This window comes from Sturnira hondurensis, unplaced genomic scaffold (assembly GCF_014824575.4).
Source record: "Sturnira hondurensis isolate 20B ecotype Veracruz unplaced genomic scaffold, ASM1482457v3 Scaffold0020374, whole genome shotgun sequence".
Lineage (NCBI taxonomy): Eukaryota > Metazoa > Chordata > Mammalia > Chiroptera > Phyllostomidae > Sturnira > Sturnira hondurensis.
The window spans coordinates 42,848-59,670 of NW_028093005.1; the positions used below are offsets into that span (position 1 = coordinate 42,848).

At 42.7% G+C, this 16,823-nt stretch overlaps 1 protein-coding gene across 1 annotated transcript; it reads left to right on the plus strand.

The window, feature by feature from the left end:
* Nucleotides 1-13,704: 13,704 nt before the first annotated feature.
* Nucleotides 13,705-14,649, plus strand: OR1R1 (olfactory receptor family 1 subfamily R member 1). Its single transcript, XM_037029621.1, has one exon. It carries the CDS (start codon nucleotides 13,705-13,707, stop codon nucleotides 14,647-14,649), a length of 945 nt encoding a protein of 314 aa, XP_036885516.1.
* Nucleotides 14,650-16,823: the final 2,174 nt, after the last annotated feature.

Consider the following 16,823-nt stretch of genomic DNA (forward strand, 5'->3'; position numbering starts at 1 on the left):
GGTTGCTGGTTTGATTCCCAGCCAGGACACATGCGTGGGTCATGGGCCAGGTTCCCAAGGTGGGTGCTGGTGCACAATAGGCCACACATTGATGTTCCTCTCCCTCTCTTTCTCCTTCCCTTCCACTCTGTCTAAAAATTAATAAATAAAATCTTTTTTAAAAAAGAGTGCTCTAACTTCAGAAAGGGAAAGGGGTTGCTTACATAGGCAGGGAAGTAAGCACAAAGTACATCTGGTGCTGTGTTAGAAATTTCAGTTAGGGTATGTTCAGTTCAATGATTGACAGTTTTACATCAAAACCATTCTAATAATTGTGCATTGAGCATAATTTATCACTTTGGTAATTTAGAAGGAAATACGAGCATCACAATTATTCAATTTTTTTGATTTATTACATTTCAATTTGATATATGTAATGTATATATATATGTATATATATACATTCATATATACTCTTCTTCTTGTGTTTGTGTTGCATAGTATACCTCTGGAAGTTATTATTATACCACAAGTCAGTATGAACTGATGTGAAACTTGATGATATTTATCTTATATTTATTTATTTGTCTGAGAATTATAACTACACTAGTACAGAACACATTTTAAATGGCTTACCCTGAAGAAAAAGTGCAGACATTAAATGCCTTATTGTATGGTTTATTACTGTTCAGATGCAGAGTCCAAGACGGGCCAAGATCCTGATTAAAAGTTGGCTGAAGAAACCCAAAACACTAATTTGGAAGAATATATGCACCCCTATGTTCATTGCAACATTATTTACAATAGCCAAGATTTGGAAGCAGCCCAAGTGCCCATCAGTAGATGAGTAGATAAAACAGCTGTTGTACATTTACACAATGGAATACAACTCAGCTGTAAAAAAGAAGAAAATACTACCTTTTGTGACAGCATGGATGGGCCTCAAGAGTAACATGCTAAGTGAGTTAAGCCAGTCAGAGAAAGACAAGGTCTCATAAGTGGAATCTAATGAACAAACTGAACTAACAAGAAAAATAGAGACAGACTTATAAGGTAGAGCAAGGCTGACAATTGTTGGGGTAGGGACAGGGGGCTGCAGGGGTGGGAGGAATGAGCAAAAAAGAAAAAACAGAAAAAACTCATGGGCATTAACAACAGTGTGGTGATTGCCAGGGGGAGGTGGGGGTAGGGGCAGTGGAGGAGGGTTTAGTGGGGATAAATGGTGGTAGGAGACCTGACTTGGGTGGTGCATACACGGTACACTGTACAGATGATGTGTTGTGGGATTGTGCCCCTGAAACCTGTACTACATTGTCAACTTGTGTCACCCCAATAAATTAAATAAAAAGAAGGAAGAGAATGGGATGCTCTGTGCAGGAACCAGACAGGTAAAGCCAGGTGAGCACAGCTACAACTCACATGCTAGTAGAGAAATGCACTTAACAATCAAAGGGAATTAAAGCAATATTTTAGTTTTCACAGAGCCCAAAATCAAGAAAAGAAAATTAATACTAAAAATCATAATAGTATTTCACAGCAGGGAAAGGCACATTCAGCCATTGCTGACAGTAGTGCAATTAGCAAAAAGCTTGCTTGATGAATTCTTTCTCCGCATTTGTCAGGAGTTACAGAAATGTTCACCTCTTCGACCCTGGATTTTCTATCTGGGGTCTTAGAAAAGATGGATGGGAAACAAAGGCTCAAGTTGACATAACTTCTTTAATAATTTTTTCAGCAATAGTGATTAAATAACTTGTGGTGTGTCTACAAGATAGTGTCTGTATACTGGTACCGTGTGCAGTGTCATATCAAGTGTATTAAGGGAATGGAAAGACTCAAAGTGGTTTCTTTAAAAAAAATCAGGTCAGACAGACGACTCATCAGGAGCCTGGTACCTGTGAGTAAAGACAAAAGTGGCAGCAGCAGGGCCGACTGCCCTCAGGAGGCAGGCACCCCAGAGTAAAGTCAAAGGCAGCAGCAGCGGGACCGGCAGCCATTGGCCAACACCTAAAGACCTCGTAGCTGCTGCTGCTGCAGCTTCCAGGGCGCAGAGGCTTGGTCCACGGCCAGCGTCAGGGTGACTGCCACAGATGACTCATCGGGAGCCCAGCACCTGTGAGGAAAGACAAAAGCGGCAGGGCCAGCTGCCCTCGGCCAGCCCGTAAGGCCTCGGAGCTGTCGCTGCCGCCGCCGCCGCCGCATTAGGGGTGTAGAGGCTTCTGTCTGCAGCCAGTGCCACGGAGGATTCATAGGGAGCCCAGCACCCAGTGGAGCATTGGGTCAGCTGCAGGGTCCTTGGAAGAGCTGGCTCCCTCCCTCACCATAGAGGCGGGGCTGGGTGGCAGAGACCTGTCTGCCTAGGTGTACAGGGAGGGTGGCAAGGACAGGGGGACATGTTCCGTTTCGATCTCTGTGGTTGCCAGCCCACCAGCCTGCCAGCCCAGTAAATTTGAGAGGAGCATTGTCCTAACCAGTCAGGTTGGGGATTGGGCTGGGCTGAGAGGCACACTTTCTGGAGAAGTTTTTACTGGAAAGTGGACTGAGGTGGTTCTCCAGTGAAGGCAGCTTGACTTGCTTCTCACCCAGCCACAGGACTGGGAAGGACCAGTACCAGATCCCGTGGGGCCCAGGCAGCCTGTCGGGTGGGTGGGCGCCCGCACCCCAGTCTGGTAGCCTTGCTGGTGGGTGTGTGTGCGCCTGGGCCTACAACCCATCCCACAGAGGAGTCCTGCCGAAACCAGAAAAACTGGATTGGACAGTTTAAAACCAACAAGGGAGGAGTTTTTTTTGGTTTCTTTGTTTGTTTGTTTTAACTTTTTAAAACTTTTTTCTTTTTTTAAACTTTTTTTTTTAGTAATCGTATATTTTTAAAATTTTATTGTTGCTGTATCTTTCAGTATTCTGTTTCTCTCCTTTCTTTTTTCCTGTTTTAGTCCTTCTTCCTTTCACCACAAACTTATTGCTTTTTCCTCACTTCTCTTGCCCTTTTTTTTGTGTGTTTGTTTGTTTGTTTGTTGCTTTCTATACCACTGTAGATACTTCACAACACATCTCTCGGGTATTAGCCCACTTTACAGGTTCCTGAATTCTATTACTGTAGTGATTAACTCTACTTGCTCACATGCTACATCTATTTACTATTCTTTACTCTCACCTTACTTCAAAATCTGACCACCCGCAACCTCACTGCTTTCTAGATACAACTCACAAACCTCTCCCCAACAAGAGACTTATCTTTGGTCTATCCTTTCTTAAAAGTGGCAAATTGGCTTGAAGATTACACTTAACACTATATATAGCCTAAGGATCTTCTATCTCTTCTCTACCAGCTGTGACTGTAAATATCATAAAGTGCTCTCCTGCTGTCATAAACCATTTTGTCTCCCCCTCCAACTGATCACACACACACAAAGAAAGGAGTAGGTGGAAGCAGAGAACATCAAGATACCTGCAGGAGACTGCACCACTGAATATCACAGGTATTCTACCACAGAAGTTCACACCATAAACCTAGGGAGTCAGAACAGATCAATTTAAGAAGCTGAAGCTAACAAGAAGAGTCTCATAAGCAATGGGAAGACAAAGAAACAATGCCCAAATGAAAGAAAAGGTGGAAGTCTCAGAAATAATGTCAGATGAAAGAGAGGCAAGTCAGCTATCAGATATTGAATTCAAAGCACTAGTTATCAGGTAATTCAAAGAGCTCATGATGAGCTACCAGAAGCTAGAGGGGAGCTACCAGAAACTAGAGGGGAGCTACAATGAGCTCTCCGCAAACTATATCAATGTGAAAAAGGAAATAGAAACTATCAGCAAAGGCCAAGAGGAAATGAAGAATACAAATTTCAGAACTGAAGAACACAGTAGAAGGAATGAAAAGTAGAATCTATGAGGCAGAAGATTGGATCAGCGAGGTGGAGGAAACAGTAGAAAGAATCTCCAAGAGAGAGCAAGAAAGGGAAAAGAGGCTCAAAAAGAATGAAGAGGTACGAAAGAGAAATGCAAGATAATATGAAACATAATAATATCCAAATAATAGGAATACCAGAAGGAGAAGAACAAGAACAAGGGGGAGAAAACCTATTTGAAAGAGTAATGATGGAAAATTTTCCTACTTTCATGAGAGAAAAAGTTACACGAGTCCAGGAATCACAGAGAGTCCCATTCAAGAGGAACCCAAACAGGCCCACTTCAAGAAACATCATCATTAAAATGGCAAAATTCCAAGACAAAGAGAGAGTCTTAAAGGCAGAAAGGGAAAAAAAGGAAGTTACATACAAGGGAGTCCCAATAAGGTTAACTACTGACTTCTCAATGGAAACACTCCAAGCAAGAAGAGAATGGCAAGAAATATTTCAAGTAATGAAAACCAGAGGCCTACAACCAAGGCCACTTTACCCAGCAAGGCTCTCAATCAAGATAGAAGGCCAAATAAAGGGCTTCCAAGACAAAAGAAGTCTAAAAGAATATGCCTCCACTAAACCAGCTCTACAAGAATTACTAAAAGGACGGCTTTAAGGAAAGGAAAGAAAAGAGAGAGACAGAGCGGAACTCTGGTACAAGAATGGCAATGAATAAGTACCTATCAATAATAACCTTAAATGTAAATGGATTAAATGCTCCAATTAAAAGACGTAGAATAGCTGAATGGATAAGAAAGCATGACTCACACATATGCTGCCTACAGGAGACCCACCTCAGGACAAAAGACCATCACAGAATAAAAGTGAAAGGCTGGAAACAAATGTTCTAAGCAAATGGTAAAGAAAAAAAAGCCGGGATAACAATTCTACTATCAGACAAAACAGACTTCAAAAAAAAGGGCCATAAAGAGAGACCCAGAAGGCCACCTCATAATACTCAAGGGAAGAATCCACCAAGAAGACATTAACATCATAAATATGTATGCACCCAACATAAGAGCACCCAAATATATAAGAAAAATCCTAGAAGACTTCAAGAAAGATATTGACAGCAACACAGTTATAGTAGGGGATTTTAACACCCCACTGTCAAAAATGGACAGATCTTCCAAACAAAATGTCAACAAAGATATAGCTGCACTAAACAACAACCTAGATGAAATGGACTTGACTGATATATATAGAGCCCTTCATCCCAAAGAAGCTAAATACACATTCTTTTCAAATGCACATGGAGCATTTTCAAAGATAGACTACATGATAGGACACAAAATAAGCCTCAACAAATTCAAGAAAATAGAAATCATACCAAGCATTTTCTCTGACCACAAGGGACTGAAATTAGAAACCAACCCCACAGGAAAAAACCCAAAACACCCAAAATCATGGAGACTGAATGGTATGCTATTAAACAACGAGTGGGTCAAGACTGAAATTAGGGAAGAAATCAAAAAGTCTCTGTAAATAAATGAAAATGAACTCACCACAGCCCAAAACTTATGGGACACAATGTAGGCAGTCCTTAGAGGAGAGTTCATAGCAATACAGGCTTACCTAAAGAAAATAGAAACATTTCAAATAAACAACCTAACCCGACACCTGCAAGAACTTGAAGAACACAAAAAAGACAGCCCAGAACAAGTAGAATGAAGGAAATAACCAAGACCAGATCCAAATTAAATGACATAGAGACTAAAAGCACAATTCTAAGGATCAATGAATCCACGAGTTGGTTTTTTGAAAAGATAAACAAAATAGACAAACCTTTAAGTAGGCTCATTAAGAAAAGGAGAGGACACAAATAAACACAATCAGAAATGAAAGAGGAGAGATTACAACTGATACCACAGAAATAGAAGGGATTGTAAGAAATTACTATGAAGAACTGTATGCCAAGAAATTTGAAAACCTAGGTGAAATGGACAAATTTCTAGAAAAATATAATCTTCCAAAGCTCAATGAAGAAGAAGTAGAAAGCCTGAACAGACCAATAAAAGCAGATGAAATTGAAGCAGTAATAAAAAAAACTCCCATCAAACAAAATCCCTGGACCAGATGGTTTCACAGGAGAATTCTACAAAGCATTTAAGCAAGAGTGAACCCCTATTCTTCACAGACTATTCCAAAAAATCCAAAAGGAGGGAAAACTCCCTGACTCTTTTTATGAAGCCAGCATCATCCTAATTCCAAAACCAGATAGAGACACAACAAAGAAAGAAAATTACAGGCCAATATCGCTGATAAACATAGATGCTAAAATTATCAACAAAATATTGGCAAATCGCATCCAACAATACATCAAAAAGATCATACACCACGACCAAGTGGGATTCATTCCAGGGATGCAAGGATGGTTCAATATTTGCAAATCAGTAAATGTAATGCACCACATAAACAAAATCAAAGACAAAAACCACATGGTCATATCGACAGATGCAGAAAAAGCTTTTGACAAGGTTCAACACCCATTTATGATAAAGGTACTCAGCAAAGTGGGAATAGAGGGAGCATTCCTCAATATAATAAAGGCCATATATGAAAGACCTACAGCCAACATCATACTCAATGGGCAAAAACTAAAAGCTTTTCCACTAAGATCAGGAACAAGACAAGGTTGTCCACTTTCACCACTTCTATTGAATATAGTATTGGAAGTTTTAGCCACAGCGATCAGACAAGAAAAGGAAATAAAAGGCATTCAAATTGGAAAGGAGGAATTAAAACTGTCATTGTTTGCAGATGACATGATAGTGTACATGGAAAATCCTATAGACTCTACAAAAAAATGCTCAAACTAATAAATGAATTTGGCAAAACAGCAGGTTACAAAGTCAATATCCAGAAATCAAAGGCACTTTTGTATACCAACAATGAATCAGCAGAAGCAGAAATTTAAAAAAAATCCCATTCGATATAGCAAAAACAAAAATAAAATATCTGGGAATAAATCTAACCAAGGAGGTAAAAGACCTGTATGCAGAAAACTAGACAACACTGAAGAAAGAAATCAAGGAAGACACAAATAATGGAAACATATACCATGTTCATGGATTGAAAGAATTAACATCATCAAAATGTCCATACTACCCAAAGCAATTTACAGATTCAATGCAATACCTATTAAAGTTCTGATGGCATATTTCACAGACATAGAACAAACACTTCAAAAATTTATATGGAACCATAAAAGACCCCAAATAGCAGGTGTAATGTTGAGAAAGAAAAACAAAGCAGGAAGGATCGCAATACCTGATATCAAAGTGTATTACAAGGCCACTGTAATCAAAACAGCCTGGTACCGGCATAAGAACAGGCACATAGACCAATGGAATAGAACAGAGAGCCCAGAAATAAACCCAACTCTCTACAGTCAATTAATATTCGACAAAGGGGGCAATAACATAAAATGGAGTAAAGACAGCCTTTTCAACAAATGGTGTTGGGAGAACTGGACAGCTACATGCAAAAAAATGAAACTTGAGCACCAACTTACACCATACACCAAAATAAATTCAAGGTGGATAAAAGACTTAAATATAAGCCGTGAAACCATTAAAACCCTAGAGGAGAGCCTTGGCAAGAAAATCTCAGATATTCCACGCAGCAATATTTTTACTGATACGTCCCCTAGAGCAAGGAACATAAAGGAAAGAATAAACAAATGGGATCTCATCAAAATTAAAAGCTTCTGCATGGCTAAGGAAAACAGTATCAAGATAAAAAGAGAAGCAACAGCTTGGGAAAACATATTTGCCAATGATACCTCAGACAAAGGTTTAATCTCCAAAATATACAAAGAACTCATTCGGCTCCACTCAAAGAAGACAAGCAACCCAATTAAAAAATGGGCAGAGGACTTGAACAGACATTTCTCCAAGGAGGACATACAGAGAATCCAGAGACACATGAAAAGATGCTCGATATCACTAGCTATCAGAGAGATGCAAATTAAAACCGCAATGAGATACCACTTAACACCAGTCAGATTGGCTATCATAAACAAAGAAACAAACAACAAGTGCTGGAGAGGTTGTGGGGAAAAGGGGACTCTAGTTCACTGTTGGTGGGATTGCAGACTGGTACAACCACTATGGAAAACAGTATGGAATTTTCTCAGAAAACTAAAATTGGACTTGCCTTTTGACCCAGCCATTCCACTGCTAGGATTGTATCGTAAGAACCCTGAAACACCAATTCCAAAGAACATATGCACCCCAGTGTTCATAGCAGCACAATTTACAATAGCCAAAAGTTGGAGGCAACCTTGGTGCCCGTCAGTAAATGAATGGATCAAAAAACTATGGTACATTTACATGATGGAATTCTATGCAGCAGAAAGAAAGAAAGAGCTCCTACCTTTTGCAACATTGTGAATGGAACTGGAAAGCATTATGCTGAGTGAAATTAGCCAGGTGTTGAAGGACAAATACCATATGATCTCACCTTTAACAGTAAGCTAAACAACAAAACAAACAAGCAAGCAAAATATAACCAAAGACACTGAAATAGAGAATAGGCTGACAGTGACCAGAGGGGAGAGGGGAGGGAATTTCAGGGGAAATAGGGGAGGGATTTAGAGGCACATATATAAAGGATACATGGACAACAAGTGGGAAGGGTGGAAATGGGAGGGAGAGGGGAGCACACGGGATGGGATGGGATGGGAGTAATAGACAGAAAACTGTACTTGAAAAATAATTAAATTAAAAAAATTGGGGGGAAAAATCAGGTCAGGAGGATAAATGAACAAACCCTAAATAACACAATGGGGATAGTCATGGATAATAATAGTAATAGCCAACATGTAGCCAGTGCTTGCTGTGTGCTGGGTATTGTGTAAGAGCTTTGCACTTGCTAATTCATCAGGTCCTTGGAGCATCCATCTGCAGCAGCTCCTACTATTTCCCATGTTACAGGTGAGACACTAATGTATGGATCATTTCAGTAACTTCCCCTCAGGTCTCACAGCTGGTAAAGGGCAGAGAGATGCCAGAGTCCCAGGGAAGTGGACAGAGGGACCTTCTTCCCTAGTGGAAACTTGTACTGGCAGCCCTTTTCTTCCTTTATTCTTCCCTGTGCCCCCTCTATATAAAGTGTGCTTTTCAGATACTTTGATTTGCCCATACTGCCCTCCCCATACCAAAGTCCTCTCATCCTTCTGCTCCATTTAAACCCTGTTCCTCCAAGAAGTGCTCCCTGAATACCCAAGCCATGGGCACAGCTTCCATTCTGAGTCCCAAGTCTCTCTCTACCCTGAATATTAACTATTCAGGGTGCACCCTCAGAATATTCCATCCTCCAATGAAGGGATCATCAGCCTCTGTCAGTTCATCTCTCTCCATTTACTAGTAAGGAAACTGAGACCCAGGAGGGAAAAGAGACTTGTCCACGGTCCCACAGCTGGTCAGCACTTGAGTGCCTCACTGATTCCATGACTTCTCTGGTATGCCTTGAAGCCCAGCAGGATCAGGAGCCCCATGGATGCTGAACAATGTTTTCAAATGAATGACTAATGGAGTGGAAGAGGTTCATCCCCTGGGATGTGGCTGCCAGTTCTGTGAGCATTAAGACACACTAGGAGGAGGAAAGGCAGACGAGAGAGGGAGGGCGGGGAGGGGAAGGTGGGGCAGAGACTGCCCTCAGGAGAAATTGATTACCTTGGGGATTAGGTCTGCTTTGCCAGACCAGTGAGGAGGACAGGACAGTCAAAAGGCTTCGGGACAGAAAGGAGAAATCGTCTTGCCTGGGAACCAACTGGACACCACTGAGATACTGGCATCTCTGACCTGGGCCAGGGGGTGATGAACACCAGGATGCCTATAGCCCATCGGGAGTAACTCCACAAGTGTCCCCTGATCCTGCTGTCCTGCGGTGAATCTGCCAGCAACTCCAGCCCCCTTTCCATCCCTTGACTTCTAGGTTAGATGGGGCCTCTGGGGCTAAGACAGGCCTGGGCTAGGACAGAGCTTCAGAGGTCCATGCCAGGAGACTGGGCACCTAGGTCCCCAGCTTCACTCACTGCTCTGCTCGGAGTGGGACTAGAAAAGAGTTCTTCCCTGAGCAGAGGAATCAGATTGAAGTCGCAGCTTTAGGGGTGATGGTAGCAGTTCAGCAAAGGTACAGCCAGGGGAAAGAAACCAGGGATCCCTGGCTGTGTGATCTCTAACCAGCCTTGCCCCTGTTGGGCAGAAGGAGGCTGAGGAGTGATAGCATTCCCTGAGCACAGTGGGCCAGCCCAGACGGTCACCACACTGAAGGTTGTCCATCCCAAGTCTGGGTTTCTAGACCCCTCATTCCCTCTAATCCACCCAGTCTCTCTGACAAGGTAAGGAGAGAAGAATATAGCTGGTTGAGGAAGGTAACCCTTGGAGCTAAGACTGAAGAAGAAAGCTGGGAACAATGATGGAGGTCTTCAGATGCCACACTTAGCAGCTTGTGCTGTACTGGATGGGCACTGGGTAGCCTGGCAGGGCAGTTCAGCTAAGTGGAAACATCTCTCAGAATCCCCAGGGCTTTACAGCTCTGGCTTTCTCCCTCTCTAAGGCTTTCAATCCCAGCCTACAGGAAACACACTGAAGTCTCTGGGAGAAGACAACATATCTGTCCTCAAGACCCAGGACTTCTAGCCTGGAGGGGGACCAACCCACAGACTGTACAGACAGGGTTGAGGCCTGGCATACTGCTCTTCAGGTGAGAAAAGCCAACTGTGTCTTCTTTGTGTGTCTTCTGTGTCTGTAAGCCCCTGCTGGGCTTCAAGGCATACCAGAGAAGTCATGGAATCAGTGAGGCACTCAAGTGCTGACCAGCTGTGGGACCGTGGACAAGTCTCTTTTCCCTCCTGGGTCTCAGTTTCCTTACTAGTANCCAGGACTTCTAGCCTGGAGGGGGACCAACCCACAGACTGTACAGACAGGGTTGAGGCCTGGCATACTGCTCTTCAGGTGAGAAAAGCCAACATTCCTCTGTGTCTTCTTTCCTTGTGTCCTATCTCCTCCCACCCCACTCCACTGTGCATCGAAGTGTAGGGAAGAAGAGGCCACATTTTAGCTGTCCCCACCAACAAAACATCACCCTCTGCCTTCCCATTCTCTCTCCCTTCCCACTCCCAAGTCCCTAACTTGGAGGGAGGTGGTCTCCTACTCATTCTTCCAACCCCAGTTCAAATCTCACCTCTTCTTGGGAATCTTCCCCAAATCAGCCAAGCAGAGGAAATTGCTCATTCTCTGTTCATAGAGTCAGTGTTGTGCATATCACATTGTGCTTGACTGGAGGTCAAGGACAATGGCTGATCTACCTTTTTGGTCCTAAAGACCAACACAATGCCAAAGCCAAAGCAGGCAAGCAATAAATAAACATAAAATGTAGTTTTGAGCTGTTATATTGCCACCTGCAAACTCCACACAGCCTGACGCAGCTACAGCCCAGTATCCAATAAAGAAAAATGCTGACAAAGCAGAGGATGACCACAGTGAAGAAGAACCTGAAATTAAGTTTTATTAGAAAGAATATAAGACATCAGGGGTATTTCAGTTGGAGAAAAGAAGACTTACTAGATTTAAGATGAATTCTTTTGACCACTCTGTAAAATCCACAGAAAAAGCAGAATTGATGTATAGCACCCACTGGGCAAAACTGGGTACAGTGTTCTCCTTTGTAGAGTCCCGACTCTGAGAAGTCCCAGCTCTTGTAGAACTAGGTATATAGCTACAGCCCTCCAGCAGTAGACTGACCAGATTGCCTCTGGTTGCATCAGGAAGAAGCCATTGGAAGTTGAGAGAAAGGGAATGAATGTCTACTGAGGCATTCATTCTCTGCTACATGATTATATATATACTGCCTTATTTAATCTTAATGGCAACCCTGTAAGAGAGAAACAACCCCCATTTTATAGATGAGGAGATGTGGATGAAATGAAGAGAAGTCCATGTTCACACAGCCAGTCAGTATTAAAAAACCAGCTGACTCTGCCCCCAAAGCCATGTTCTTTCCTCTGTGTCACACAACTGGCCACCTTGGTGGGGAGGGAAGGTCAGGGGCTCTGCAGAGAAGAACCCTGCACCCCGAAAGAGAATGGATTGGAGAGGGGCAAGATCCTGGCTCTGCAACATGACAGACTATGCTGGAGTAGGGGTGCGGTGGGGTTGGCATAAGCAGATGAAATCATGTCAGCCAATGGGTGACAGTGATAAAGAAATAGAAAAATTAAAAATAGGATCTATCAGGGGCTTCTGGAAAGCAACAGGAATGGACACTGCAGTTGGCCCACAATCTTCTCATTTCTACCCTTCTTTTACCTCTGTTTTCACTAATTGCTTTTTAAAAGCTTCACTCAATAAATATTTATTGGATACATTTTGTGGACAGATCACTGGGCAAGATAGTGATATGCAGCTCCTTCCTGCAAGGAGCCTCCCTGCTAACAGCAGGGAGCTGACTTTGTGTACTCTGGGATTTCACTGAAACTTTGCCCTCTTTCCTGACAAAGCAGGAACAGGCTAGGCTACTAATAGAACATTTCTAGAAGCTGTGGAGCAATGGAAGGAAAGTGCATATTTTAAGGAAGCAATTGAGTGGGAGACAAAAGGAGTGCATTGTTTCCAATATAACTGAAGTCACTTGGGACACTAAGTTTTCTGCCAATGAGGTCAGAGCACAGACAAACCTTGTCTCAGTGTCACGTGTAGATGTCTGACCTTCATTCAATGCCTCTAACAATAACCCCACACAATCCTTTGCCGGGGTCTGGATGCCCAGTGCCTCCCACACCATACTCCGACTACTGGGTGAAACCCTGTTTGTTCTCTAAAACCTAGTTCAAATCTTTGAATTCTTCCCAAATTCCTCCTTTCAGGATAATTTACCCTGACTTAGTTCATAAAATTAGTAAAGTATGACACACTCTGCTAGCTACACTAGGTTGAACTGTTTGCCAGCAAAAGCTAAGGCTCACTAGTCTCTCTCTTCCCCACGTACCTAGTACAGGAGTCACCAAACTATGGCACAAAGGCCAAGTCTGGCCTCCTATCTTTTTTTGTAAATGAAGTTTTATTGGAACACATCCGTGGCCATTCATTTACATATATTGTGCCTGTTTTCATGCTACAACAGCAGAGTTGAGTAGCAAGCTGCAACAGAGACCATAAGGCCCACAAAACTAAAATATTTACTATATGATCCTTTACAAAAAAAGGTTTGCTGATCCCTGAGCTAGCACATCATGTGTGGCGAATAAGTGGATGCAGCAAGGTGCTCTGTGAGGATACTTCAAGGGGTGTTCAGATGACCTGGGTCCCAATTTTGCCCCTGAATCTTTGTTTGACTAAGCAAGTGATAATGATAGAAAGATAGATAGATAGATAGATAGATAGATAGATAGATAGATAGATAGACTTCTGCATGCCTATTATATGCTAGATACTATGCTAACTATTTTAAATTTATTATCTACTTTATCCTCACAACCAACTCCAGGGAGACTACTAGTATTTTTCTCATTGGAAGAAGAAGAAACTGAAGCACAGAGGGGTGAAACTTCCTGAGTGGCAGAGCCAGGACTAAATCTGGTCTGATATGTTCCAAAGCTGGAGACCACCCGCTACCCTAGGACTCCCTTCTGAGATTCCGTTTCTTCATACAATTAAGATTATTGAGTGAGTAATGTGTTTTTAAAGCCATGTTTAGGAAGCAGAAATTTTTAAATATTACATGAAACACCAACATGCAGAAGTCTACCTAGAGATGCCAGAATTTAGACCTGCTGCCTCATCTCATCCCTCAGCATCGCCACCTGTCTGGTCACCCCATGGCCCTGGCCAACCTCACCTTCACCCCCAAGTTCCTCCTTATGGGCCTGATGGAAAGCTCTGACACACACCCGCTGCTGTTCCTGCTCTTCCTTGGCATCTATCTGCTCAACGCCCTGGGAAACCTGAGCATGGTGGTGGTAGTGAGGTCCGACAGGGCTCTCCAATCCCCCATGTATTACTTCTTGGGTCACCTGAGCCTCGTGGACATCTGTTTTACCACGGTCACTGTCCCCAGACTGCTGGCCAGCCTGCTTCACCCAGGCCAGGCCGTGTCCTTCCCAGGATGCTTTGCCCAGCTGTACTTCTTCGTGGCCCTGGGCATCACCGAGAGCTACCTCCTGGCAGCCATGTCCCATGACCGCGCGGTGGCCGTCTGCTGGCCCCTGCACTACGCTGGGATCATGACGCCCTGGCGCTGCACAGTGATGGTCGCTGCGTCCTGGGCCCTGTCCCACCTGCACTCGCTGCTCCACACGCTGCTCATCTCCGCGCTCTCCTACCCGCGCTCCTCTCTTGTGCGCCACTTTTTTTGTGACATACCGGTGATGCTGAGCTTGGCTACTTCAGACACATCGGCCCCAGAGGCTGCCATCTTCTCCGAGGGCCTGGCCGTGGTGCTGACCCCGCTGCTCTTCGTGTCTCTCTCCTACGGGCGCATCTTCCTCGCGGTGTTAAGGATGAGGTCTGCAGGCAGCCGTCGCCGTGCCTTCTCCACCTGCGGGGCCCACCTGGTTGTAGTGTCACTTTTCTTTGGTTCTGTCCTCTCCGTCTATTTCCGGCCGTCATCTGCCTACTCAGCCCGCTACAGCCGCCTGGCCAGCGTTGTGTATGCGGTGGTCACACCGACCTTGAACCCTTTCATCTACAGCCTTCGCAACAAAGAAGTCAAGGGTGCCCTAAAAAGGGGACTCAGCTGGAGGGCTGCACCCCAAGAAGTGTAAATATAGTTATTACCCTGGATGAATGGCTCAGTCGGTTGAGGTTCCTCCTGTACCAAAATGTAGGGTCGATCCTGGATCAGGGAACATACCCAGGTTGACAGTTCAGTCCTTGGTCAGGGTGTGTATAAGAGGCAACTGATGGATATTTCTCTCTCACACTAACGTTTGTCTGTCTATCTATCTATCTATCTATCTATCTATCTCTATCTTTATTTCCCTCCCCACCACCCATGATTTTCATGGTAAAAAAAATTAAAAATAAATATAAACATAAAATTCTTCATGACTATTGCCCAACCCAACCTCCACTCCCATTCTAGTTATTAGTTCAATACTTCTCTTTCTCTCAGTCTCTGTCCCCTGTCATTCTTCCATGGTTTGGAAGCATAACTCATATCATTCTCTGTGTGTTATTCTGCAATTTCCCTTTTTCATGAAACAATGTGTAGGAGATCTCTTATTACTACAAATAGAACTTCATTTTTAACCTCATAGAGCCCTATACTGTGACATTGTACAAACATTCTTATTGATAAATTCTTGTGCTTTTTCAGTGTTTCACTATTTCAATGGTGTAATGATATTCTTATAAGAAAAACTATGAAAGGTAAAAGAGGAATAATCGTACACTAGGCTCTGTCCTGGGTGCTCTATACATCCATCTCATTTAAACTGCACAAGATTCCAGGGTGGGGGGGGAGGCAGGATTATTATTCTCATTGCACAGACAGCAAACAGGCTTAGAGAAACCAAGCAGCTTTCCCAAAGTCATAAAGCTAAGACATTTATCTTCTTCAGTGGTTTTAGTCTGATCAATGTTTTTCACCATTTTAAGCAAAATTTGAGTAATATTTAAGTCCTTAAGGTATAATTTTCCTCAGATTTTTAATTTCTTGTTTTAAAGTTGTATATAGTATTCTCATGATTTTTAATGTCCCTTTTGGCTGTTAATTTTGCTCCTTTTCCACTCCTAGAGCTCTTTATTTATGCATTTCTTCTTGTTTTATATGCTAACATTTTATCTCACATTACTATTTATTTCCAAAGAACTAGCATTGAATTTGCTATTATTCCTCTATTGTTTCTTGATTTTCAACCCTACTTTTTCATTTTCATATTTTTTAATTCCTTCCTCCTATTTTCCTTGTGTTGATTTTGTTATACTTTTCTAGATTTTTGTGGCTTATATGTCCTCTGACTTCAGGAGAGGGGAGTTTCTGCTATGTTCACTGTTGATGGAACGTGACATCTCTCCTCTTAGCATTAATATGTTACTTTTCTTTTGAGAAGGGAGCTGATAGCCTTCTCAGGGCTCTCTTGTTCTGCTGATTCTCTTAAGCTCCGCCATCTTCTATCTGGTTCTGGTCTCTGTCCTCCAGCTGCTACAGGGTGCCTCAGCCCTTATCCTGATGGCCTTTGGAGACACACTGGCCCTCAGCTCAACTGCCGTCTAGTCTTCACCAGGGCATGTAAGAACTTTTCACATGTTTATGGCACAAAGTGGTTGAGCAGATTTGTGTTTGTGTGTATGTGGAGATGGAGGTGGAATTTTAAACATTGTTTCATCATGGCTCAGCACTGCCATGATGTGGCTGCACCATGTAGTGGGGGGCTCTTCTGCAAAGCTGCCTCTTCCCAGAGTAGGAGCCAACAAGGATGGAGCTCTCTCTATGCCTTCCAAGTTCACTATGCCCAAAACTACTTGGAAAATTCTATCATTCCCCTTCCTGGTTGCGGGAGAACCAAGAACAGGGCCCCACACCAACATTTAAATTCTCATCAGAAACACTCTTATTTTATATTATTCTTGAAGAGGTATGCAAAGTAATTCAAAAAGAGAAAAAACTGAACTAAATATTTGAAAGGAGTATGCACAATTATCAATATTTATATTCTCTTTGATTGTATGTCTTCAATAACCAAATATTTAACTGAAAATTCTTATTAGAAAACAATAAGAAGATTCAATAAGGTGGACTGTTGTGAAGTTGATATACAAAACGATTAGTAACTCTTCTATGTACACAAATAATTACCTTTCCCAAGACACAAGTATAACCACCCCCAACATTTTTAACGTACAATACCTAGTACTAAATGTAGAAAATAATATACAGATATTAAACTAATAAATCTATAGCCTTCAAGTAAGAAAACTTGAATGAATGGAAATA